Source organism: Idiotropiscis lumnitzeri, chromosome 11 (assembly GCF_059441095.1).
Source record: "Idiotropiscis lumnitzeri isolate Australia: NSW breed Sydney's pygmy pipehorse chromosome 11, RoL_Ilum_1.0, whole genome shotgun sequence".
Lineage (NCBI taxonomy): Eukaryota > Metazoa > Chordata > Actinopteri > Syngnathiformes > Syngnathidae > Idiotropiscis > Idiotropiscis lumnitzeri.
The window spans coordinates 9,859,018-9,886,966 of NC_142401.1; the positions used below are offsets into that span (position 1 = coordinate 9,859,018).

At 40.2% G+C, this 27,949-nt stretch overlaps 3 protein-coding genes across 5 annotated transcripts in view; 2 read left to right on the plus strand and 1 right to left on the minus strand.

The window, feature by feature from the left end:
• syn2b (synapsin IIb) overlaps positions 1-1,250 on the minus strand; it is a 49,511-nt gene extending 48,261 nt beyond the window's left edge. Inside the window, exon 1 of one of the 2 annotated variants that reach the window (XM_088308152.1) lies at positions 431-1,250. In XM_088308152.1, coding sequence (XP_088164278.1) covers positions 431-879 — 449 coding nt within the window. In that variant the 5' untranslated portion in view covers positions 880-1,250. The remainder of the gene's footprint in view (positions 1-430) is intronic. The other variant, XM_088308151.1, reaches the window with a different exon arrangement.
• A 5,185-nt stretch (positions 1,251-6,435) lies between these two features.
• Positions 6,436-10,967, plus strand: tamm41 (TAM41 mitochondrial translocator assembly and maintenance homolog). The gene is made up of 8 exons (XM_088309175.1): positions 6,436-6,835; positions 7,600-7,782; positions 7,856-7,948; positions 8,490-8,640; positions 8,816-8,961; positions 9,489-9,654; positions 9,952-10,014; positions 10,147-10,967. The coding sequence occupies exons 1-8, from the start codon at positions 6,698-6,700 to the stop codon at positions 10,236-10,238; spliced, it is 1,032 nt and encodes a 343-aa protein (XP_088165301.1). The 5' UTR covers positions 6,436-6,697; the 3' UTR covers positions 10,239-10,967.
• A 477-nt stretch (positions 10,968-11,444) lies between these two features.
• The window catches only part of vgll4b (vestigial-like family member 4b), a 29,012-nt gene continuing 12,507 nt past the window's right edge, over positions 11,445-27,949 (plus strand). The window contains exons 1-2 of one of the 2 annotated variants that reach the window (XM_088308709.1): positions 11,445-11,694; positions 13,138-13,211. In XM_088308709.1, coding sequence (XP_088164835.1) covers positions 13,148-13,211 — 64 coding nt within the window. In that variant the 5' untranslated portion in view covers positions 11,445-11,694; positions 13,138-13,147. Of the gene's footprint in view, positions 11,695-13,137; positions 13,212-22,904; positions 23,328-27,949 lie in introns of those variants that run through there. The other variant, XM_088308708.1, reaches the window with a different exon arrangement.

A 27,949-nucleotide genomic window follows, 5' to 3' on the forward strand; every position in this document is an offset into this window, starting at 1 on the left:
CAACAACAGGCTAGAGTTTCAAGTTCATATTATTTACATGGGATTTGGAGAGCCAGTAGGCAACGTTATTACACAATACATCTGCCAAGAGTGATGTTTTATTCAGTGCTTTCGTGCCCCTTCTATGACAGCGGGTGATGTATGTGCTGTTAGCGTAAGGATAATAACCTGTTAGCCACTGTGTGCTATCCAGGGATGAAACACTTACTCACAGCTCTCTGACATATGCACACATACACAGGCTGGTGAAAAGTGACCCCAAGAAGGCTTTTTCTATTTTGGGCAAAACAGAGCGCCAACAAGAATGACAAGATGTATGTAATCACTCAGGAGTGCAGTTAGCGTGGTCAGTGGTCAGTTCATAATATTACTGCATCAGATTTGAAGAGCACACCATAAATGCAAAGATACCATCCCAAAGGTCACTTACCACTCATGTTGCAGCTCATCAATGACAAGGAGGATCTTAAACTTCTTGGAAAGGGAGGGAGAGGGAGCGGACTGCTCCACAAAGCCGGCAGCAGACGCCGCTGTCTGCTTGACCGCGTTGGTGATGGAGCTGAAGGAGCTGAAGAACCCGGAGGAACCGCCAGAGGAGGAAGTGGCGGAGGTGGACGATGGGGCCTGTTGAGGTGGCTGTTGAGCCTGCTGGGACGGGCGGCGCTCCTGAGGAGCCGGGGAGCTGACGGGGGCCTGAGAGGAGGCTTGGGTGGGAGACTGGGCAGGTGCCTGGGACGCGGCGGGACCTTGCTGGGATGGGGACGAGGCGGTCGGGGGTGGGGGCGCAGCCGGGTCGGGCCTCTGGAGGTCCGACATGTAGCCATTGGGAAGGTTGGACATGAAGCTGCTGTCGGAGAGGCGTCGTCTGAGGAAGTTCATGGCGGCGTTGGGAATTCCTCTTCCTTCTTTGGGTTAGTGGTCGAATGAGAACACGCACGAGCGGGAAGAGAGTGTCACGGCGAAGCGGAGAGGTGAGAATCCGTGGTTGATTGAAGAGTGACAGAGAGCATATGGAGCAATGGATGGAGGCGATGGACGCAGCCCTGCTCCAGTCTTCAGGAAAACTGCTCTCCACGCTGTTCTTCCTCCTGCTGGGCTTCTCACGAATGCATCTGCGCCAAGCGTATAAGCGAGGGAGAATTGTGGCGTCGCCCCCTGTGGGTGAGATGCTGCTGCTCTTCCGTCCTCAAACTATGGCTGCCGCCTCCTGACTTCCTGCGAGCCGAATGAAGGGATGCTGCTCGCTCGGCTTATCGCACCCCCCCTCCCCTCGCACTCACTCCATTGCTCGCCCCTCCTCCTCCTCCTACATCATACACCACTCCCGCGTGTGTGCTTGTGCGTGTCGTGCTGCAGCCTGGTAGCGCTGTGTGCCGTGTGCAACCAGTAAAAGGGGTTTCCTCCTTTGCGTGCCATCCATCGCTTAAACATGTAAACCCCCACCCTAGACAACATACATCCCCCCGTTTCTATATCAGATTGATTGTTATTTGCAAGGAAACATGAGGTGTGAAATCATCAATGGCAGCAACGCTTACTGTTAGTTTTTTTTCATAGGATATAGCGTGTTTTTGTATCATCTCTTGCTGAGTCACTGCAGCTCATGTGAACCATCAAAAGGATGCCAAATCATTGCCTCGCAGCAGCTATTTGTTGTTTTTTCTTTCAGTGTAAAACAGACATTTCTATCTCTCTCACTCTCTTGCTATATATGCGGCCATTATTTTATTGGCTTCACAACATAGGAAGCACACAACTAAATTCTACATGCAAAAGGTCTGGCAATGCAAGCTTTGGCTGACAAATATATGAAAAGAAAGTGATGATAATTCAGTGTAGCTCAGAGATTTCAAAGGAAGAACCCTTGATCTCTACGAAGCACTGAATGTTATCCTATCTGTGTCGGCCATTGTTATGCAGCTTTTCGTGCAGTTCACCTCTATTGGCCATTTAATCAAGGGTGCTTTAACAGCCGTAGTTCACATTTTAGAGGTGTGAATCCGTTGAAGGATGTCAAAGCTAATAAACATGAAGTAGGGCTGAATTGAAAATACCGTTGTTTGTCCAGAGAAAAGAACACACGCTGCTGTCATGTGCAAACAAAACAAGGCCGCAAGCATTGCACATGTATGGAGCTGCTAACCAACAACGTGCTAAACTCGAGCCATATCTGTTAAGTCACTGATATGTTCCTAAGCCATTTGTAATTACGTCACCAGGATGATTTTCAATTGAGGCTGGAGCATATCAATAAACAGAGACACACAGTGTTGGACCAACTCGGCTTACGAGAGAGTTTTTCATGAAAAGTCCGTCTTCCAAATGGCCTTGCAAGTGTAACTACAATCAAATGTACACCTTACCCTTTTTCAGCCATTGTGGGTTAAAAAAAGCAAGAATATATTTTAGATTTTTGAATCGTCGCCGGGTAAGAACGTCTGGCCCGGACAAGAAGATAATCGAATCACAGGACACGTTCGCACAAGGCCTGTGAAAAGATTTACTGTAACCAACTTGTGATCTGATTGGCTATCGCAACTGTCTATCATCTGCGAGAGCCCATTGACTCACACGGCACATACGCCGCGGGTATTACGAAATCTGCCTGGCAACACAAGCTAGCTGAATTCTGTATGGATAAAAACGCCCACCTAAAAATACAGCATAATATGACTTAAATGTGAATAATAATTGTATATATATATTTATATATATATAGTGATTAAGTATTATCATAAATATCATAATTTCTTGATTATGTTAGGCCAGCAGAGAAGGCCTTGAAGGCCTTGACCTTGACCTGAAATCAACTTGTGTCCAATTTGTGGCAGAATGAGAGCTGAACACTTTCACATTTCGCGTCCGATGTGTACTGATGCGATACACCTTTAGCTTGCAGTCTTTTATTTGATTCTTCTTCACAGCGGTACTCACCTTAAAGGGTGGGACACACTGTCGGCTGAATGCACCTCAACTCTCCTCACCACATCTGTCAGAGGAGATGGATGAACCCGTTTAAAATGCAAGACAAATACAACACAACCCTTTAGACTACACCACGGCATTTTTTTTTTTAAATTTAACAAACTTCCATCTTGAAGAAATACCAACAACAGGTTCACATGTCTTTTGACAGAACTCGCTAATGATTATTGGTGCCCTACTTAATTCACATGGGTTGACTGACATCTCATAAAACCTTGGAGAGAAAACTGACTGCTGAAAAAAAAATGCAGAATACAGAACGGGATAAACATCCAAGAGATGTCTGACAGTGTTGCTATTCTCACAGATGAATTTCAAACGGACTCCTCAGTAAAACATGCATGCGCAGGTTTGCACATTCAGGCTGAGACTGAGCGCGCACCCTCCCAGTTGCTGTTCGGTGACGCGTGAGGGCACTGCGGTGACTCACCGAGCGTGCCGTGTGAACTGAAACGACATCCTATAAGCTCCTCCTGCCCTACATGTTTCATGGCACACATAGTACATTTCCAAGCAAAGGTTGTATAATAATGAATGCAAGCAAGCAAGATGACAGTTGGCCGTCAAAGCAAAACATGGCCTAAATTTAGACTGCGTACCCTTAGAGAGCTGGAGCTAGTGCTTAGTTGTTGTGATCGAGATTTTCTATACCACTGAAATAGAAACTGGGAAACACAAAAATTGCCTGAATGCAGTGTACAAGGTTTTCTGAATAATGCGGCACCTGCAGTCCCACTTACGCTAAACACTCATCTGCCTCCTGACCACAAATAGAATTGTTTCCAGTTACATGGAATGGAGCCTTCTCCTTTTATTTATTTATTTATTTATTTTTTGTGATGGGGGAGAGGAGCTGCACCACCATTGTTGTTGATGTTGAGGGGGGGTATGTGGCTTGCAATGTTTGGGAAAAACTCAAAGGACGAGATATTTGAAACGCTTCAATAACACATTGCTGAAGTCATAGCTCTTGGAGTAGAAGAGGCAATTTGATTTTTTACAAAGTCGTTATAGGGCTGTGCTCAATTTAGGGAAAAAAAAATCTGAATATATATGGAGCATTTTTATATCAGTTCCTCTAAGGTTTTATGTGTTTTTAGAATTGCGCTAACGTTGCAGTAATGCTTGGAGGCATAAAGATGCTCGGCAAATGCCCTATCAGACATACAGGGGGATCAAAAACCATTGAGTAGTACGAGGCGAAGATTAAAGTGGATGTTTCCATCTTCCCAGAGGGTTGTGAAGCATCTGTGCATCTACAGCGCGTGTATGTGTGTGTGTGTGCGTTTAATGATGGCGATGCTTTTGATGTTCCATCACGATGGCTCGGAAAGCAATGGTAATCTCCATGGCAACGGGTGCAAAAAGCTGGAGGGATTCTTGTAGTTATTGTGTGCATGAGTCCATTCGATGAGCACGTAGGAGGGTGTCTAATATGAGGAAAATTGCATAAGATTGTTTCATAAGAATTGCTGCGAATAGGGATGGGTATAATAACCAATTAGTAGATTAAATGCAATTGAGGCAAAATGAACTGCACTTTTTAGCGGTCACCAGCAGAGGTACTTGGCATAGCAGAGCATGACATTAGTTGAGGTCATCAATGCAGACGCAACTCCGTAAGTTAAAAAAATATATATTTACATGATTTGAAAAATATTTCACACCTAACACCCGCCGCAACTAGAAGGCGCGTGCTTTTTCCTTGACAGTCATCATCGAAAAAATCCCTCTACACTGTTTTCATGGAGTTTCGCTGTCGCCATCATCTTTTTTTTTTTTTTTTAACCTATCAAGCCAGATTGTCAACATATTACATCATGGTCGGCGCATGAGGTGCCGCAGGGCTGTACAGCTGCCGTAAAACTGGCAGAACTGAAAAAAGTACATCAAAAATCAACCTAAAAAGCTAAGAATGAAATTGAGAAAGATAAAAACAAACTACATAATTTTCACTATCATCATAGTCCATTTTCATTTGTTTTGTAAGACGATAACATTGTTTCGGTTATATATATATATATATTTTTTTTTTTTACTTCATCTTCAAAAGTGTTTTAACGTTTTTATTGGTAGTTGGTTTTCATTTACTAAGGTTCCGTTGCTGCACAATGTAAGATCGTTTTCAATACTGCATAAGGAATTCACAATACGTGATAAGTCTCTGCACTTTAATTCATTGGCGCATTTATGTGCCTCAGAAGAAAAAAAAGATGCTTCTGTTTTGGTTAGCATAAAGTTTAAATAGGCTTACCTGTAAGCCATTAAATATCTGTGCGTGAACGGCAGCTTCTACTAACTGTAGTAAATATAGTTTATCTTGGTGGTAAAAGGAAAGGGAAGTTTCTTCTTTTAAAAAAAATCAACAATAATTAACTAATCAACTGTCAACTTTCCACAAATTTGATTAAGGAAATTTTACGGTGAAGCAGTGAATTACAAATCAAACCCTGCTAAATCTACACTGAGGAAAACCACCCTCAATATAAACACTCAAATTAAGCAGCACTAATTGGACTTTTCTGTGACACCATGCTGGGTAGAAAATGTGTTTCTCTGCTGCGCTGGTACATCACTGATAACCAAGGCACTTGTTTACATTGAGCGAGCTCATTAGTCATTAGGGCTCTGTGACCTTATCAATATTCATTCACTGGTGAAGCTTGGCATTTGGGAGTTTCCATGGTCTCATCCTTGACAGGTGCATATGAAATAATCATTCATTCAATATGAACAGTCAATTGAACACTAATGACAACTTCACTATTTTTTTATTTTTTTTTTAGTAGAATGTATTTAACCCATAAATGTGACCTATTTGTTAGAACTTGGACTCTCTCATCACCATGTTGATGACCCGTGATGAGATGAATGAATCTAACATGCATATTTTTGGAATGTGGGAGGAACCCGGAGTGTCTGGAGAACCCCAACGAGGGATGGGGAGAACATGCAAACTGGAGCCAGGACTTGACTCTTCTAACCTCAGAAACTTGCAGACCTCAGAGAACCCCAGAGAAAAGTGCAAAGCACTTTGTACACGAGCCGCTTGCACACTTTCATTTGGATAATATAACACATGGAAACTGCTTTTCTGTGCCTGCCTTTAACATCTGTGCATTACTGCTCACAATTTTAGAAACTACAGATTAAAGTTTCTCGACAAATAAACCATCATTGATCACATGCATCGTGTGGCACACAGACAATTTGAGCTTTCGCCACAAACACACTTCAAAGCCGCCATCTGCCGGCCAAACAATGAACCTACCTCGTTTTCGTCCTAGCGTAGTAAAACGCAACCTTAAATATATGGTGAACAAATCACGTCATCTCTTTTTATAATACGTTCGACGAAAAGTTATTCAACAACACTAAAGCCATAATGTCCGCGGTTTTCGATTCCAGAGCTGTTTCATGCGCTCGCACTACTTTTCCCATGAGCCTCTTCCACCAATGCGCAACTGTGTGACGTATAAGCTACGCGACGCTGTCGGCGAATGGAAATTGCAGAAGGAATAGACATAGTTCCACGATAAAATTACAGTATATTTTTTTACACGTTAGCGCTTTGTGCGGGTTGTCTGATCAATCGGTTTGAAATGTTATTTAAGCCTTTTTGAACGTGACTTTTTGAGTTTTATGTCGGCGGACCTCTTGTCGAGAACAACCGTGTGTTGTCGAGAGGGAGCTAAATCGATGTATTTACAAAATGACTCTACCAGCCTTGCACAACACCGGCGTCCTTTACAGAAGGATTTTGTCACAATTCCCGCAGGATATCAGTTTAGCTTTCGCCTATGGATCTGGCGTTTTTAAACAGCAAGGAACAAGCCAAGGTCAAATGGAGGTAACAAGTGACAACTGTACACATTTTGTAAATAAAGCAGCTTGGGCCAAGTAGGTTAACCTATAAACCTTTCACGTTAACTTATTTACTTAGTAGAATGAATGAATGAATTTGAGTCAAGAGCTCAAGCTGCAGGAAACAAGGAAAAAATATTTTTCAGCAGAAAGGAAGGTAGGAGGGAATAGAAGGCAGGAAAAAGCTGCTGAGGCAGAAAAAACAGTTGAAGCATTGGTAGAGTAAATGCATAAATAAAAACGGGTGTGAAGGAAGGACGACATGAATGAAAGAAGGCAGAAGAGTAAGTTTAAGTGAGGCAAAGATTTAAGAATGAATGAATAATTTCAAGTCTGGGGTAAGGTCAGAAGTAAGTAGGCCACGTAAGTGAAGAAGGCATTGTAAAAAATCTGACGGGAAGGAAGGCAGTAAAGAGGTCAGGTGGGAAAGATAAAAAGAAAGTGAAATCAAGAACAAAGGGAGTAGGAAGAAGATATTTTATTAAAGAAATGAAGAAAGTAAATATGCAAAAATAAAAGATAAACCTAAAGGAAGGAAGCAGGTCCAGAAGGAAAAGATTCCAGGAAAAACTGTAAATGCAATAAAAATGAGAACTTTTGCACGTTTACACCTACTTTCGGCCCACTCTTTACATGAAAAATATCTGATTATTGTGGTTTACATAACATGGAACTCTGTAACTTAATACCTCCACTTCCAGTAAACTGTATACTAAATCTTATGCTTGTGGTGTCTCTTTTTACACTCAGAAAAACATGCTGGACTTTGTGTTTGCGGTGGATGATCCAGTCACTTGGCACACCATGAATTTGCTGCAAAACCGTAAACATTACTCTATCCTTAAACTACTAGGGCCCGCCATGATCAGCTCCATACAGAGTGACCACGGTGCTGCTATGTACTACAACACGCTGGTGCCTGTGGACGGGAGGGTAAAACTAACCACAACATCACTTCAAGTCGTTTTTAAGTAAATAAGAACATACACATATTTTTTCTTTCTAGATTATCAAATATGGCGTGATAAGTACTGAGTGTCTGATTGACGACCTCATTCACTGGAAAACCATGTATGCTGCAGGACGGCTTCACAAACCGGTCAGTAACTTAATTATCTCCTAATCTCATTATGTACTGTACACATGATAAGTAAATATAAACCATTTTCCATGGACAGTCACTTTAATTAGGAAGAAGTATTAAGAATTTACCGAACAGGGAAGAAGTACAATCATATAGAAATATAGTTAGAAATGTTATGTTAATAAAGTTGGAATTTGACAAAGCTCCCATTATTTTTACATGATTTAAGTTATAGTGTTGGCACACTTTCCCTTGATATTGCAAATAAAAATTCCCTGAATATTAAGACTTAATACTCATAATGTTGAGACGCTTTACTTGTATTATCACAACTTTTTGTTAGCCCCCCCCCTTTTTTTTTTGCCAGATTGTAATTTCTAAAAAAATATCACACCCAGAAGAAGCAAATAAAATGCAATTTCATGACTTTTTTCATCGCCATTTACTTTTTATTTTTATTCTCACTGTCTATACTACTCTATGTACTTTTTTTTTTTTGGGAATTGCATTATCACCCCAAAAAATGCACTGCTGTTGCCTGCGTGCATGTATGTAGGTGAAGTTGCTGGTACAGGCTGACAACGGGAAGCTGCGTGCCGCTCTGGTGGCCAACCTCAAGAGCGCTGTAACGGCCTCATTCCTTATGCTACCCGAAAGTTTCAGCGAGGAGGAGCTTTTCTTGCAGATCGCTGGCCTGTCTTATGCTGGTATGTTTCCGATAATTCTCTATATATAGTATAGAATACAGACTACGGCCTGCTGCATGCCAAACAAGATGGTCGAACACCACGTAATTGGAGAGAGCCTCCACAAAATCGATGAAACAAACGCAGCTGTCGTTTGTCATCCATCAAGGAAAATATTTGGTTTGTTCCACTTTAGGGGATTTCAGGATGGTGATAGGAGAGGATAAATCCAAGGTGGCCAACATTGTGAACGACAATATGGAGCACTTCCGGATTGTCTATAGCAACATCTTACGGGACTGCCCGCAAGTGGTCTACAAGCCCCACCAAGGAAAATTGGAGGTATGCTCAGATACATGCCATTTAGATTAGCCTCTGTTTGTTAACCGCTTATGTTATCATTGATTAATCACGTGGCCCATATTGTAATCAGCTGACACTTTGTTGTGTTGCAGGGAATTTTACAAGAATTGAGGCTATGTTTTAATATACACTGATAGATTTTATGCAAATGCATTAAAATTATATGCAGTTCTACTATTACAATTATATGCAAAATAAATACAAAAGAAATAATTCTACAAAATATTTTGTGGTCAATTTTACAAAATTAAAATTGAATTATTGAATATAGACTTCCTTAAAATTAGGGTCAGCGTATGGCTCATATTTTACTGAGCCAACACTTTCTTGTGTTGCAGTAGGTGTAGTTTCCTGTTTTATGGTTGTCATCACACATTATCCATCATTGGTGACATCACAACAACAACCAAAAAAAAAGCACAAACAACCCTCGTCTCCCACTAAGAAGACATCATCTTCAATATAAAACTATTTGTGGTTCGCATGAATGACTGAATTTTATTCAGGTCGACAAAAGCCCGGAGGGCCAGTTTGTCCAACTGATGGCGTTGCCTCGAACCCTGCAGCAGAGGATCACCAAGCTGGTGGACCCTCCCGGAAAGAACAGGGACGTGGAGGAGATACTGCTGCAGATGGCTCAGGACCCCGACTGTGGAGCAGTTGTGCACCAAGGTAACAAACGCTACTTCAAGGCGGCGGGCAATTTTGGGGAAAATTGACTTTTTAATAGCTTCTAAAGAAATAGTTGGGTTCCTCATGTGCCCGCCTACTTTTCTCGACATTGGGCGAGAGGTACCGTTGATAATAAGCAAAGATCAGCTGAGCAAAAAAAAAAAAAAGTACCTTCTGCAAACAGGGTATGGTTAACCATGGTTTAACTCCTTGGGTCCAGACTGCAAATGAATGGCGATGCATAAAGGTACTACTGTCCAGTTTAACTTTGTACTGTTGTTGTTATATGTTCTTCAGGTATCTCTTCTATTGTGAAATCGTCTAGTTTAACACAAAGTGTCAAAGGCATCGCAACAGCTGGTAAGCATCTCTTTCATGTGGTTTGCTCGACATAGACATATATATATATATATATATAATTTATTTATTTTTTGATTAATAATCATGCTTAATATAACGTACAATTCTATTTGGTCTGTCTCTTCCTCACAGGCATGTGGAAAACAGTGTCCTACAGCTCTAAGAAACTACTAAAGATGTGGAAGGGCTGGAGAAGGAAACCGTCTGTTTCACAGACAGCCTAATTCACGTTTGTCCATGGAATCTGTCTATCATCTTTTTATTTTAAAACATCAATAACTGGGACTTGAACATTCACACACACTCTTCTCTCATTCACTCTATGAATAGGAAACCTATTGGCATTCTAAGGTGATGAACACAATTGTAAGGACATAAACTTGCCCTGAAATGATCCCTTCTCAAATAGTCGGGTGTTCACGCAGGTGTGGGTGGGCCTCATTGGGGCGTGTGTGATCCTGTGGAACATGCTTTTAAAAAAAAAAAAATATATATTTTTTTTTTGGGGGGCTGTACTTGCAATAAAGTGTAATTGCACTTACACTGCAGTAGGTGGAAGTGTCGCTCTCATTTAATATTTTTTTTATTTCAGACAAATTTTGATGGATTTCAAATATGTATTGTCACAGACTAAAACACATTAACAAAGTTATTTTTAATAATTTGATTTCTTACTTTTTCTTTTTTTGTTTTCATTACTGTTAACAAGGAAATACAATTGTATTGTATTGTGTATACAATGATATGCAAAGGTGTACTTAACAATTTTATAGTCATATGAAACTTTATAGTTGTGGTGGGGATTTAGGAGGGAGTACAAAATGTTGTTGGGGTGTAACAGAAAATTATTGCTAAGCACTGCCTTGAACTGATCTCAAAATCGACACTTTTATGTCTAAAAAGATGGCGGAACCTCCAATGCTCACAATATCTAATAAACATTTCTTCTATCATTGCATCATATTTTCTTCAGCAAAAGCAGGACATTAATAACAGATACTAAAGGCTCAGAATTCTCCATGAAGCCATTTAGTATTATTTTCTGACTATTAACTACTATTAATTCTGTTTCTATTAACTACATCTGCTCGTTTACAGCTAATATGTTAATGGCCACCTCAAATAAAACTATAAAGTACTTTACTTTCAAACTTGTGAGCAAAAGCTACTATTTGTTGCAAAGGTTGAATGTGACATGCCATAGTTTTGTAGAAACAATGCATTTTACTTTAAATATTTAGGTATAGGTCTTAACATGAGATGCTGCATTGTACACTGCTGAGAAATCGGTTTCAGTAAATCGGAACGCGCCATAGGATTTACAGTAGCAGCCGTGACGCCTTCAGAGGATGTGACGTTCATCATTAGCATAATTTATGCTGATATCATGCCCTCTCGGCTCCGCCAATCAGCGTGCGTTAGTTCCACCACCTGCTAGCAACTGAATTCCATCATTCCAGGCATTCCAGCCTCCTCCTTCCTCCTCCTCCTCCTTTTCCTCGTTTACAACCAAGTTGGTCCCGACAGCTCAGCTACTAGTATTGTCCTCCCTCCCACGGAGACGTTTAGCTGCGGATTAAGCTTCGTATCTCTGTGGAATATACACTTTCCCCCGCCACACTGTTTCCCTGTGCTTGGACGTTGTACTACTGGAAGATACCAAAGTGGCGCATAAAGGAGGTATGTGTTTTTATCAACGTAAACTTGCATATTCCGTGGCGGCTTTAGATGAATACATTTTAACATGTTGGACACATTTAATCACATTTTGATGAGGAAATAACAATGATGGAGGTTACGGTGATAAATTAACGGCCAATTGCGTGGGAGTTAAATTGAATGACTCGATTGGAAGTGGTTGTGGCCTAATCGTGTACGTAACAAACGTCGTATTACATGTCATCAAAATGACCATTATGATGGCGTCTTTGGTAATAAACGTCAGGAAATCGTGGGAAATAAATGCAAGTGGACTGCGTAGAAATGCGGACGTACTTGTGTTGTCGCCTTCATTTATCATCCTCCTCGTGTGACAAAAGTTAAAAGTAAACTCTTGTAAGTTATTTTTCATTGTGTGAAATAATGAGGGGTTGGCATTTGAAGAATGCAGTCGGATTTTTTTTTTTTATAAACAATATTTTCATCCACAAATACCTTGCATAGCTTCGCAGGACAGTACGGCTCCACGTTGAAGGGCAAAATGCTTTAACAATTTATACTAGAACAAAAACAACTTAAAAACACGTTGGAACCTATTGAATTGACTTGAGTTCAATAAACTGGCAGTGAGATCCAATACAAGCGCAGTATTAAGATGTCTGAGTGGAATATTTCTAAAAATAAATTCATTATTATAGCAGTAGTTTATCATACTCTGAGAAGTGTTCCCAATATTTTGACTAAGTGGGCTAAAACAAAAACAGCTCTCAGGATGATGATTCATTCCAAACTGTACAGCTAACATAAATTTTCTATATTGCTTAAATGCATACGGGTCACATGTGAGCAGGTGTTTTTTTATTCCAGCTGACTTTGGGCGAGAGGCAGGGTACACCCTGGACTGTCACCAAGCTAATCGCAGGGCACATATGCTGGAGTGTAAGCAAAAGTATTTACAGTCATATTCACGCCTTTGAGCAAGTTAGAGTCTTCAGTGAACCGAATATGCATGTTTTTGGAATTTGGACGCGAGATGGATCTCCCAGAGAAACCCCACTCAAGCACGGGGGAGAACATGCAGATGCCACACAGGAAGGCCGGAGTCAAGATTCAAACCATGGACCTCAAAACTGTGAGGCAGACGTACTAACCACTAGTTTGCCGCGCTGCCCATAATAAACAAATTTTGCATATATGCCGATGACAGTGTGAATCAAAATTAAACATGATTATCTTTAACTGTTTTGTTGTTTGTTTTAGAACAGGCTGTAGGTTCCCCACCCCAAAACCAAACCCTGAAGATAATGACTAAACCAACATTGTTGCATGCACTCACACAAAGTAAAAAAGAAAACCCTGAAATGTTCGTGTAAATGTGTGTAGTTGTGGCCCGTGGGGACTCTGAATCACCCACTTGAATATTTTGCATGTTTGCGTACTTGAACCCGATTGTATGTCCCACAGGCTACCCAGCATGGAGACGCCGTTGGATGTTCTGTCAAGAGCAGCGTCATTTGTTCATGCAAATGAAGAAGAGCGTAAGTTTTATTTCATTTTTTTTCCTCCCTGATAACGACTTTCTTGAATGTATATATTGCAAGAACTCTGCTTGCGAACACCACATGACAAAACTCCGAAAACAGATGAGTCGTGATTGGTTGTTACCCGAGCAGCTTTGTCTGTCACAGCAAGTGGCAAAAAGTCCGCCCCCCTGAGATAAATAAAAAGGGGTAGATTTTGCTGCTGAATTCATATTCCATAAATGCAATATTGATCAGAATGCCAAGTTTAGACTACTGGGGTCATGTCGAACACTTTTGACTTGACTTCCCTTTCAATGAATCTACTTGTCACTATATGTCGCATGCATAGTTAGATGAACACAGATTCATTATTTATAGTTAACAAATTAATTTTGGAACCAATTAAGGAAAAGTGGATGATTGTCCTTGGCACATCTGATCTCTCATGGCACACTAACTTGCATCGTTTGGCACTCTTGTTGGGGAATTACTGTTCTGCTCTATAAACATTAATTCATGACAATGGACATAATAAGCCGTCATTGCACTGCACAAATATAAAAGCACACTGCCAAAAGTGGTTTTCTTGCTATTTTACATGCAACAAAAAAGTACATACGAGTCACATTAAGGGGAAAAAGTACTTTATGTAATTAGGCTCATGTTGTGTATTAACCAAGGTGCAACGTTCTACTCAGCTGTAAGCCTCAGCGCTGCTTTGTGACATAACACAATAGTTATCTTTGTGCATTTGCTCATGGCAGGGAAATGAGTGATAACCGCACTTAACTGCCACCAATGCTGCTGTTTAGCAGTTGCTTGCCTTCACTAGCAGAGTCAGGTTACGTTCGTCGCGTTTTCTACACATACATCTTTGCAACTGTCTTTCCCTTGGCATTCACGGGAGATTTTTGGGTGTTGCTTCATGTAAAATTCCTTCCGAGATTACGAAGAAATGGACACAATCCTTCCCAGAAGGCCTCTCTGCTACTGGCTGGATCCATGTGCTAACAAAAGTCAACCGTCAGAATTCAGAATTAGTGTTTATTTAGAACTGATCAGTTTTTATTAGCTGTGTCGTGGGGAAATGTCATATTGGCTATAAATTCATGAATAAACAGTGACTGTCAAGGTTAGCAAGAATAGTTAGGAGCTTTGTATGTAGAAAATTCATATAAGTGGGAAAGAATAAAATGAAATAAATATCATTAGCAGATTGATGGCGCTGACTACTGTACAATGATCAATAATAAACTAATTATGAAAAAGCAACGAAAGAGGCAGTGGGGTTGTATATGTGAAGGATATTTAGATCAGCAATATTTTGTAAACAGTATGCTATGACATATGTTTACCTTTAAGTTTGCTCTATAACTTTGAGGACAAGAAAACAGTGAAGAAAAAGGAACTTAGTATTTGTTCAGATTTTTATATCGGGAAAGAAAAATGTAATTGATTAATGAATTTCTCATCTTTTACTTATTTAGAGTGTTTATTTGCAAATATTAACTCAAGTTAATGTATAGTTAGTCCAATTCAGTCTAAAAACAGTTTGGTTAAAAAAACAATTTAAAAACATAATTTTGGGTCAATTTCAGCAACCTTTCTGTGTTGTTTTCCACCAAACAACTTGATTTTTTTTTAAATTGTGTTATTTTTTATCCAATTGTTATTAGAGGGGTATATAAAAGATAGATAGATAAAGACTGTATTTATCTCCATAACAACAATTTTGTCATCCCTCTAACCAAATAGCTCATATACGTAAAATGACATTGCGTACTCCTTTACAAACAAAATGGATGAAGTATAAAACAAGTGAAAAACAATCAACAATGACGTATCAACAAACTATTTGCCAGTCGTTGGGGCTGTGACAAAATCTTACATGACTGCATGCTTTTATAATGTACAATACAGCATAATTTATCTTATTAAAGAACAAACAGGAAAGGCTCGAATGGATTAAAAACATTTCAATTCATTTCAGTGAGGAAAGATCATCCCAAAAAAAATAGTGTTTTGCGTTAAGCGTAATCACAGAAAAAATTAAACGCACGTATCTCAAGGCACCACGTCTTATTTTTGGTGTCTTGAAATTTTCAGTGAATAATCCGTGAAACTTCATGATGTAATTCAGGCAAAGGGTACACAATTTGGGCCTTGTTGTGTCCAAGCAACTTGGAATGTCTCGAGCAAAAATGCTCGCTTGTGTACCGGCAGCCTGGGAATGCTCAGACGCAGCTTGTCTCGCGTGTCAGCAGCTGGTATCCCATCATGCATTGTCCCGCATCAACTGAAAACCAACTCCTTGCTCCTCCCTCCTCCGCCCCCCTGCTGTGTTTTTGTTTTGTCACGTTCAGTTGCATGGCCGCTTTTGTCTCACGACAATGCGCGCACAATAGTGCAGGAGGAAATAGGCGAGCGACTCAACCATCCTGCTCGGCGACCCAGCCAAGCGGCCGGCCAGCTGAGCGCGTCAACTAGATCAACAGGCCTCGTCCTATTTGCTCTCACCTATGACGAGTGTTAGTAAATCTGCTTTGGGTGTGCGCCATTGGGAGAGGCCCAAACCTGTTAGGGCCGATGCTGCACGTTACGTGATTTACGCCTTGCAATCAGGAGCACTGCCATCATTTTTATTTCCACACCTCCCTCCCGCAGCTTGTGTATTATATAACAAGGTGACATGCAAAAAATGTTGCTTCAGGCTGGAATAACCCTCCATGTCCAAGTGTCCAATTTGACTTTAGGGCCTACATCTGATTTTCAGTTTCAGTTTCCACTGATGGAAAATCTAAATCCCGCCAAAGTTGCACATGCCTTTTTCCACTCACCCCAAATTGGAATGAAACAGAACCTCCGAGGTCGAACACGGTCCAAGTTTTCCCGTAGGAAATAATGCAATACCAATTAAAGTACTCCTGGGTAAAGCTGTCACCTTCATAAAAAACATGATTAACTGCAGAGGGGAAGTTTGAAGGTACATTTTGACATTGTTTACTACAAGTGTAAAAAGGAGTTAGCCAATATATTGCAAAACTAAAAAAAAACAACACTCTCACTATTAACTCTAACTATGTGCACTTTCACTTAACGGCATTGCATCCCGCCATTGGATAATTGGACCAGCGCCAAATTTGAGTGTAAAGTATGTCAGACAGTGCATGAGTGTCAGGTGTTAAACTTCACACAGGATCCATGCCGCCTCAGTTAAAGCTTGAATATCACCTCTGAAGGCAGAAAAGCAAACCGGCGGAACAACTTGGTCAACCCCCGTCATTCTCTTTCCATAAAGAGTCAGCACAGCTGAATTTCTGTTCTTCTTTTATGGATATTGACTTATTGTCAGGTTGGCCATATTTTACTGAGTAGCCAGGACAGGAGTTGTGCACCACCATTTCCAGTTCTGCGGTAATCATCAAAATTTTTCCTCTTTTGTTTTCCAGTTATATCCTTCTAAGATTACAAAAAACAAACAAAGACAATGCAAAAATATATGATCAAATAAAAAAACATCACCCTTAAAAAGTATTTTTTTCCTCTGTGCTTGTGTATAATAGGGTCTGCTCATTTGGTATCTTTTATTATCAGAGTGAATAATATAATATGGCTAAATAAAGAAAATATTTTCTAAATATTTTTAAAAATCTTATTTTCAAAAACCTGCGCTGCACCCTTATCAGTTTGTAACTGTGTTTAAATCTTGCTCTTTTAACTCATTTTTGGCGTCTATACCCGTCAATGGCAGTGAGTGAGTTAATTCCAGTATGTGAAACATTGAGTTATGTTATGTGTATGAAATGTATTTTAAATCAGTGATTTGAATATATATTTTTCAACGACCAGGTACTGATAAACACCTAAAAAAAATGCCGGTTGAATTTCCAACTTTAGAGACAGGAGAAATTCCTCTGTAGTTCCAGATTAATTGAGGCATGTTGACGCATTCTGCATGTGTTGCAAGAGTGAAAGCAATTTTTATTTACCCATTGAGCCCTACAAATACACCACGTTCCAGCCTCTGACTGCTAGTAAACTTTGTGAAATTAATCTTAAACAGGATTCCACTTCAAAGCTACATAACGTTTTCGCCGATGATGCCGTCTTGTTTTCGTCCTCTACAAGTACCATTACAACACATTAGGTTAAAAAAAGTGACACTTTTCTAGACCCGATTTGTTAACAGTTGACAGCCGCGCAATTCACTTACGTCGTTTCTGTTTATTGATAGACACAGGGAAATGAAACACGGTGTCTCATTTCCTCCTTTATTTACATGGGTTGTTCAAACATTTGCAGATTTGGCGAGCTCTCACTTGTCAGGTGGTGGCAGATTTGCAGGAAACGTTTTGTTCGCCTAACCTGTCTCAGACCCTCTCCGTTCGTCATGTGCTAACTAAGACAATGACTGGCAGACATCTTTGTCCAAGTATGTAGTAATAGTTTAAACATTTTAAAAGGCTGTCAGTCGAAACTAGTCGGAGCTTGCCAGAGGGTGATGCCAAGTGAAATTTGAGATGCAGCACGATGGCACTTTGTCTAAACGTCACCGGCGGCCAACAGGATGGGAGGTTATTTGACAGAAGGTGTGTGTGTGTGTGTGTGTGTGTGAGGAAGAGGATAAGTTAGGGTTGGGCTGGGTGTGTTTTGGTGCTTCTTGCTGCCCTCCGGCCAGTTGATTCCACCCGTGTAACATGACTCAGTCAGGTTCTGAGTGGGCAGACAATAGCGGGAGCAGATGGAAGATGAGCAACAAATAGCCGTTCTTCATCTTTCTCTTCTGCCTTGTAAAGGCATTTTTAACAGCAGGCTCGTTCTTAACCGGCTTGATTTAAGGTAGATTGTGACAAAAATGGAGGTTATTTATCAACCGTTTTCAGACATTTTTCCCTGAAAAAAAAACTTATTTAAAGAATGTCATGATCAAATAAAGGACAAAAAAATGTGTAATATTTAATTGGTCGCTGTCATGATGTCATTGTTGTTTTAAGCTATCACCTCTTCGGGTGTCAGGGCAGATAAATCTTACTACAATCGGCGCTGCTTTTATTAGGAGAATAAAACGTTATTCATTGATAACTAGGTCACCGCTCGTTTACAAAGTCACAACCATTGCACTTAAACATTAACTTTGCGTTGCATCTTTGACCTTTTTTTTCTTTAGTTCTATTCAGCAGCATTGTCATGATAAGTCTGGGCTCTGATTGTATTTTATTTATCAAGCAATTTATTTGAAAAGCTGCCGGATAATGGAACCAGAGAAACTTAAAAAAAAAAAAGAAAAAAAAAAAAAACTTGTCACATTTTTTTTTTTTTTAAGATGATCGTTAAAGTGATCAAAAACGTTGTTAAATATCCCCAAACTCTACTATATATTGAAAGTGAGAGACATATGAGAGCTGTTTAAAAAAAATAATGATAGGTCTCCTTTACTTAAAGCAATTAATGATTAAACCACAAGAGAAAGGCAGTAGGTCAGTAACTGTCCCTGCTACACCCAAAGAAAAAAAAAAAAAGAAGCTCTTGATACTAGAAACCCGATGGGAGTATTCAATAAAATACAATTTTATTCATTGGAGCATGAAAAACAAAATGAATACGTGTTTTAAAATCTTTTTCGCCGTTTGCTCCTTTGTTGGCTCGGCCAACTTTGCAGGTCAGAGGGCATGGAGAGTTTGAATTGTGTCACTCACATTTAGTCCCTTATTGTCTTATATTCACTGCTGTCCTCACAAACCCTTTCCTTGTGTCATTGCTTCTCTTTCACGGTTGAGTGGGCGGCCGAGCTGCCGCAAAGGTGCCGTGTCACAGGGTCACTGTCTTGAGATTAAATACAATTGAACCGTGCGTTTTGTCTGCTCTCGTTCATTTATGCTTATGTTAGCTAATTTTGCATTACAAAACATCTCTCTCACATTTTGCTCCTTATATTAGCTTCAAAGTCTTGAAATTGACCGATTTGGAGGTTGTGGAAATTTCACAAGCGCAATTTGGAGACGGACCTGCAGGCCTTCATCCTTTCGCTGTAAATGCCAAGCCCGGGCTGTCTCATACCAGCTCGGCAGTCTAGGAACTTTCTCTCAGGACTCTGCTGACCACACATACTTGACATTCCTCTCTTTTTGATTGCCCTCTCCATAGTCACTCAGAAAGAAATGAAACATTATGTGCATGTTTCTCACAGAGTAAAATGTTAAAACATTTGTACTTAGAGGAGAAGCATTCCACTAAATTATATGACGACTTGCGTTAAATTGTTGTTTTTTTTAAATTGCTTTAAATGCACCCCCTCTCTAAACCTGGTGTGTCATCCACTTAAATTAACTCATGCCCTCAAATACATGCCTATAGAAAAAAGTACTTACTGTGAACTCTTGCATATTCACAGTTCAGCATTCATGAATTTGTATAGTTACTGATTTCTTTTGTTGTTGTTGTTTTTTAAATGGTCTACCTAATACTACGACTTTGTTTGTGTTGAATATTCTAAGTAATTAATACCGTTTTTTGATGTAACATAGAATCCTGATTGTGCACAAGCTATAAGCCCCTTTTTTTGGAGGGGGGGGCGGCTTCTTAGGGTCGGGTGTCACCGTTGAACACTTTCAGAATAGGTGGGAAATGACAGTATAGCATCTGCCATTGTTTTGGTGGAGCAACATGATATTTCCTCTCTGCTCACCTTGATGGATCCTGTCAGCAGTGCACCGACTTTCTGCGTCGGTGTTGCGTTGCAGCCGTGTCCCCCTGCGTCCGTATTGATGTCAGCCCGTCTTGCTCATTAGTTTATATTGAAGAACCAAAGGCTAATTTTAAATGTGGCATTCCCCGCCGCCATTTAATTACTACACTGTGTTGTGTAATGAAACATTTAACAACCTCAAAGTTCTTTTGAAGCTGTCGCCTTGATAGTGAATGCTGACAACACAAGTTGCAGAGTGACATGTTTAAGAAGTCATGATGCCACTACGTAAACAATGTGTGTCTCGCTGCGGGGTGGCTCCCTCAAAGCTGAGTACTTCCCAAATGCACTTTATCTCTGCTGTACACTCGTTCAACTTTAATCCCCTTCGATTAAACTTTTATTTTATTCTTCTAATATTACCATTCCTAATTTGTTTATCCATCCATTTTCATAGCTCTCGTTCTCAGATGTTCTACCTGCTACCCCACTGCGCTGACCCTGGGCCGTTTCCCAAAGCATACTATTTTTTTATCCCAAACAAACGCAACAAAAGAAATGCTGAGGCTGTCCTATTAGTATTTGATTCGACCTGCCGCAGCATGTTAATAAAGCATGAGAACGACTCACCGGTGAGTCTTTGCTGGGCCGACGTCCAGACGCACCCACTCCTTGGAGAGAGAAACAGAGAGATGCCTGGACCTGAGTCGCAACATGTAGGCCCGTCATCACCTTGTCCTGGCAGAGAACGAGGCAGGGAATAAAATAGGCTAATGGCACGATGAGAGTGCAGGCCCACGCCAAAAGGGGTGTGATTTGGGCAAATAACCCTGAAAAATTATCACAAAATTGGAGAGCTTTGTATGAGTTCAGGCACGTCTTAAGGAAATCAGTGAAACGTCAACTATTAACTATTAACCTATTTATTTATTTATTTATTTGGTCATGCCAAAGTGAAAAATATTAAATTCCAATAAACTGTTCAAGTGAATTCAGGAGTTTCATAAACACCCAGAGGTGAGAGTTTCGGACTGTTACTGTTTGTCGTACTTTAAAAAAAAAAAAAAAATTAATTAGACAGTGGTTAACCTTTCTTGTTAGATAGTTAATGCGGTTTCAATTCAGTTGAAATGCTTCTCTTTAGGATGAATTGTTTTGAATGAGAACAAGTTGGGAGTCAACCAGAGTCATGGAACGCTGTAGTTTGCAGCTGAAAGGCACTGAAAGAAGCTCTCTGTCTTAACGGCGGCTATGAGAGTGTGTGAAAGTGGACACAGTGGGGCTCCAAGAAGCTAATGCTAATGTTGATTGGGGAAGGCAATGGGAAGGGGAAGCAGAGAGAGGCTTGCGGCATGTTTGTGAGTGGACAAGAACAAAGAGGAAGTGTTAAATGCAGTGTTTATAAGAGAGGTTAAAGGTGAAATTTGTGCTTGGTCTCAGTTTGCAGTACAGAGGGCGTCAAGATATTAAAGTTGTTGTGGAATGATGATGATTTGAACAGCTGGTAGAAGGCTTTCTACTACGGTCAATATCATTAGAAAAATCATTCTTTTTTAGTTTTTTTATTAAATTAAGATTTTCCGTATTAATTGAATGCTTGAAAGTTTCAATGCACTTCCTAGTCGGTATTAACAAACAAAATCACACTCAAAAGTAACATTTTTATAAACGTGTTCTCTTGTATTGATTTTCTAATCCCCCCCCCTCTAATATTTATTTGAAATGCTTTATTATTCCTTTGCCCTCGAAATGAGCACGTTTTGTTTTGAACTCTAGAGGGCAGCAGACATACACTTTCAACTCAAGGTTGAGTTTTGCTTTGCTTCCATCCATTTAACATCATTCCTTCATAATTGCCGTATTACATATTTAACATCAAACTGTCATTAATTCATGTTCGAAACGCGTTGAAGGGTTATTAAAGGAATATAATATGTGATATGGTTATTGGCTGTCCAATATTTTCTTCTTCAATCTCGAGATTTCTGTTCAAACTTTCTCGCTCCTGAACCACCTTCATCATTATTCTATGTGATTAGTGTCCTAAGTACATATACTTTCTTCCCACTCCTTTTCCTAAATTTACGACTGAATTGCTGCGGTTTGAGAAACAACACACGCACTCGCACAGGCTCCCACACGCACGCGCGCGCACACACTCGCACGCGCACGCGCGCACGCACGCACGCACACGCACACACACACCCCTCCTCCTTCCTCCCGCTCTCTTGGGATATGTTTGGAGAGGCTGATCTGGCGCATAAAACATCCCTGAGATGTGAGGCCCTCCAGGGATTTATCAAGCATGCCCAGTGCCTCTGAATGGTGGGACAGGAAACCCATAGACCCTGCGCCGTCACATTAACCCCTGGACTGGTGGTTTGGACGTCAGCCTCACAGTTATGAGTTTCAGGCTTTGAATATCAGCTTTTTTTGTGTGTGTGTCGTCTGCATGTTCTCTCCATGCTTGCATGTTTTTTTTCCTCACCAGATACTACTTTTGGATCCGAAATCCCCTAAGTGCTTTTGGTTAAATAATTCTGGAACTTTTAACACATTCCATTGGAATCAGGGGAACTAATGGGAATAAGTAGGAATTTACAAACATTGCAAGTGAGCCTATCACAGTCAAACAAATGTTTGCCTAGAAAATGATCGTCTCGGTCAAAACAGTTTTCATGAATTCAACTGAATGGCCTCAATAAAGTGGCCTAGCACATCTGCCTCACAGTTGGTTTGAATCTCGACTATGGCCTTCCTGTTTGAAGTTTGCATGTTTTTGTGCTTGTGTGGATCTTTGAAGACTCTTAAATTGTGCACTGTGATTTGCTGGCTACCAGTCCAGTCGAGTGAAGCGAGATAAGTTTGAGATCTTAATGAGTCAAAGTGCTTTAGAAAATTATGGATATTAAAAAGAAGAAAAAAAAACCCAACAATCATTTAAAAGTCGTTTTATTGCCACCTGTTGTCCAAAGAGAGAATGCAGCCTTCTCGTGCACTTCCGCACTGGCGTGACGTCACAGACCGAGGCTCCATCCACTTGTGTGTGCGTGAGCTGGTCAGCATTGGAGTCATACTCGACATAGCCTGCGTGTCAGTGCAGTCTACTTACAGCTGGCTGTGAGCAGAACTGGCGCTATTTAGCTGTTATTATTGCACGCGTTTTCTCAGACTTGCTCCGAACTCATTTTTAAGCATTCTTTCTACTACCACAGTGATTTTTGTTTGTTTTCTACGGAGTCTAAAGTTGGGAGGCTGGGCCTTTTAACTTAGCTGTCTGTCGTCTGAAAAAAAAGAACGAAAGAAGCAGCAACTTGACTTATTTTTGTTGTTGTCGGTAAGGGGGAGTAAAAAGGGGCGATAAATGCTACTGACGAAAATGGATCTGTTGAATTTCCAGTACCTGGACAAGATGAACAACAACATTGGCATACTCTGCTACGAAGGTAAACTTGGAAGGCTTTTTAAGGGAGGCGGGCGGGGGATTTTGTCGATGGTTTTCTGCTTGTTTTTACAACTTCCAAGTAGTCGTTTCTGTTCTTTTACGCTCACGCTGTTTTTGATGTTGCTAACTGTAGACGATGGTCGCTTTTCGTCGTAATTAACAAAACGGCTATTATTTGTTTAATAACGGCTTTTTGCCGTTCCTATAACTATCCTAACCTTTTGAAATACGCGTACTTTTCATCGAGCATAGCGCCCTCCTCCGCTGTCGGCTACGCAAGCTAACGTTAGCTTCTCGTCGTTTGGGCCATTAGGAAAAGTATTTGCACGTCTGACTTTTTGGTCACGTCTGATACAATGCGTTTAATTTGTCCACTTCTGTAATTTGTCTTTGTTGCCACCGTTGCGCTCCACAATGGTAAATCAAACCGCTAATTTGAACGTGGTTGTAAAAACAAATAACTTATTAGACTGCGCTTCAACTGCAGGATTGTTTTTTTTTTGTTTTATCATTGCAGTAAAACATTGGAATAGGAATTGTAGAAAAAAAATCCATTACCTCACAATCTTGATTGAGCCAAGGAATGCATTTCATGGCATAAAAAGGTGTCGTACAGGTTAATAAATCTGTACCTTCTCCCATCTAGTGGAGCAGTAGGTTTTTTTGTACCAGTTTCGTGAAAGAAGAATCTCCCACTATATTGATTGATATTTGATTGACACCGAGACCGTCGACATCAAGTATTTTGTAAAAAAAAAAAAAATACATATATACCAGTATATGTATTGTGTGTATAAAACTGTTAATTAATCTGTTGGTACAAAAAATGTAACTTTGAATATGTTTGGGTTTGTTTATTAGACCTGATGAAGTACAGATATTATCATGCATGTTTTAGATATTTCCCTCCTCCAACTCAAATGATTCAATCAGCTCAAAAGCATGCTCTGCACTAGCCTGATAATGTGTTGGAGGCGGGAAACATGTAAAATGTGCAGGTATTCCCCCTTGTGCACCGGAATTTGACACCCGTGTGTTAAAAAATGTCAACATGATTATACAAAAAATGCAAGTGCATTGAAGCCAACAAATGCAAGTTGCTTGCCTTGGTGCAGATTCAAAATGGACTCTGCTAATATGGGACATTTGTCTTCTACTGATGCTGTACTGTAAACCAGCTCAGTTGTGCTTGACTTGATAGACTAAACTTGTCGTAGCACATTTGCTTTTGAAAGCATGTAGCTGAAAAGATTTCTGCAGATTAGCAGGAACGCTAATTTGGCAAAACATGGTTGTTGTTACTTAACCAGCAAATGTCATGGTCACTCTAACTAATTTTCACAAATTCTCATGGGGTCGTGAAGTTAGGGATGTTTTTTTTTTTTTTCTTTTTGCTTGCTTTAAAACTTTTATTTATGACTTCATCATCACTTACCAAATGAGAGCCTACCTATTTATGTATTAAGCGGCTTTTCAGGTTGTGTTTTGGTGAATTCACTATATGAGTAATATGTATTATTCCCAAAATATCAATCATCATTTTACCAATCACACAAACACAACTAGAAATAGTAATTAAAAAAAAATCATCAACTCTTTTCTCTCTTGCTATGCGGATCAAATGGTGAGTAGTTTTAAATTGAGCTTTAATATACGGATGTTAACTCCTCTTAATACTTGTATGGCCGTTAAAAAACGAGAATAACTCATAAGGCAACCAGCATATTGGAATGGTTCCACCATTCTATGAAAAAGCAGTAGCTTTCAGTCTTGTCATAGCTTATTCTTCTGCCCTGGGACGAGTAAAAAGGATAAAAGCGCCACTGTCTCAGAACTGAATCCAAACAGAAGGTTTCGCTGTGTTCTCTCCCCTCTCGAGTTTCAGGCCATCTATCCAATTACACCACTTGAAGAGAGAGGAGGCGACTCTTTGGTGTTGTTTTGTTTTTTTCCTTTTCTTTTCTTTTTTAAATTTTTTATGTGCTCTTATCATCTGGATGTCTCTCACATGATAATTCACAAAATGTTTTATTTATTGCCGGCAGGCGGATTAGTGGATTTCATTTGTTTTGGTTGCTTTTAGCTGACTAAGCAGAACATGCATCTTGTGATAAGAAACACAAAAAAGATGCAAGGAAGGCGATAATCAGTTGGAAGAGTGAAAGAAGGGCCCTGCGTGTCCAGACACGCTCACCACGCGGTGGAGGGGAGTTGTGATGCTTTCTTTGTGCTGACATGTTGCCTTGAGCTGATACACTTTAATGTGTTGCTCATATGTGGATTGCTTAAAAGCTTTTGGCTGTGTGTTTGGAAAATAAACGGCGCCATTTTTACGCCACAAAGATAGCACGTGTCGAAAATTGACGGAAAAATATGCCCTACATTTGTTGCTTCGTCAAACTCTTATGTGACGTGAGCAGATGATTCGAGGCTTCCATGTACCTCACCTACCTTCGGTTTGGCAAGCATCGAAGAATGTACTCAAGCTGTTTTGTAAGACACCCATTCAAAATAACCAGCTCAGAATGACAGAACAAGAAAATGTGCTGTACATCAAAAGATACTTTAAGTTCAAAACTTCTGATGCCAACATATCCAGTGTTACCGCATCATCATTGACGGTAGTGTGTAAGGTGAGGTGAAAAAAGTGATTTTTAAATCATTCTTCAAGTGCTGTCCAGTTCAGGTTCTACAGCGTTTTTTTATTTAACCTTTTTATATCCACAAAAGTGGGAACAGATTCTCATTTTTTAATGCCGACCTGGCAATTATCAAGCGACCCCAGCTTGTACATGTGCATCCGCAAGGCTATTGTGTACACTGCTATATCCAAAACAATAAGCAAAGCACTGGCATCCTGACTTTTCCTCCCCTCTCGTATAATGAATGAAGAATGGGATGTGTTTTAGCACAATAGTTGCATTATATTCAGAGAGAAATGGAGTTGCGAATGAGAACAATAACTTAGAACGTGCTCTATGACAATGATGAAGTAGCTATTGTTTGTGTGTGAGTGTGTGTGTGTGTGTGTGTGTGTATTTATTTATTTTTTTTTGCTTTCATAACACTTTTAGTGGATTTTCCTTGCGAGTGGCTTCATCGCTCTCCAGCCTTTTACCGGGATCAACCACTGTTGAACTTTCCAAAGAACATCCGTCAAGTCTTTATTATTGATTCGTGTTAGATTTCCCTTGGAGTGATGAGTGAGATAAAAGCATCATCCTAAGACTACGCTCACAAGCGCAGAGATAACAAGGCAAGCTTGGACTCATCTTGGAGTGTCTAGAGGGGGGGAAAAGGAGAGAGAGAGAGAGAGAGAGAGAGCGCGAGTTCACCTCCCTTTGTAATCTAATCTCATCCAGATTTCAAGCTGTTTGAAGTTCTGTCAAGAGAAATAGACTTTGATCATGCAGGCCCAATCGAATGAGAGAGAGGAGAGGAGTTTGACTTCCACTCAAGAGCCTTTCTCATCATGTCGCCATCTTTTAGATGTTCCTAATTAGAAGTAGGAAGAGTCCATGTGCACAAGAGTAAGTCGTGTCGCACATACGGTCGGTCACATTTACAAATTTGCGTTTGTCATCTGTGCATATGTCTAACAACCATAAGGATATGTTTGTTACTCACTCCTATTAAAAGGGATGCAAACAAAAGTTTAAAAGTGCAAATCAAATGCCCAAACAGTGGCACGATTAGGCCTTCAACCAAATGTTCTCGAAAAAGTAGGTCTAGAAAAATATTACAAAATTTGTGGAGTTCACACTATATCATATATAGTGGTGACTGGTGATTCGTTATTTCAATAACTAACAATAATTCTATTACCAAAAAAACATTGTAAATCTTTAGCGTTTCACACTGGTCGTTTTTCGACGCCGACTAATGTGGAAAGAGCAAGGCGGAAAGTGTGTGTCAAAGAATGTTCAAAGTATGGAATAATTTCAAGTGTCTAATGCAAACCAAAACCGACTAGCCAATAACCCGAGCTGGCAACTCACTATCTCCCGCGTAACCTCATATAAGAATACTCAAATGATTGTGAGACTAATTGAATTACAAAAATATTTGATGGCTGCCGCCCTATAACTGGAACCGAAAATTGCTGCAACAGAAGTATGTGGCTGCTCAGAATAATCATCATTTGCCAAGAGAAATAAAGTTTTGCAGAACAGATGCTATTATAAATAGCATGTAGCTAAAACCTACAATGGTTAATGAGAATGACCAGAGAAACTTGGCAATAAAAATCGTCGAAAATTTGATAATGGCTTCATTAAATGAATTCAGTTCGCATTTTTACCCTCTTTTGGAATAACTTTAAATTAGAACCACAAGGAAGTCAACCAACATCACTGAAAGGATTGTGTTCTACTTTTGATGTTCCACTCTTTTAATTAATTTGGGTCGGAAACACAAGCCTATCCAAACATTGTGCCCCTTCTGAACTTATGGCAACCCTCCCAATGCCCCGCCTCCTCACAATATCATGCATCCTGATTGGATGGTGTGCTGTCACAAGCCGCCTCTCCTTTTTATTGCCATCTAGCTGCCTGGCCAAATATAATGATGTCATCCCTGTTGCCATGGCGCTCAGTGGGGCGAGCAGGAGCATGCCATTGGGAG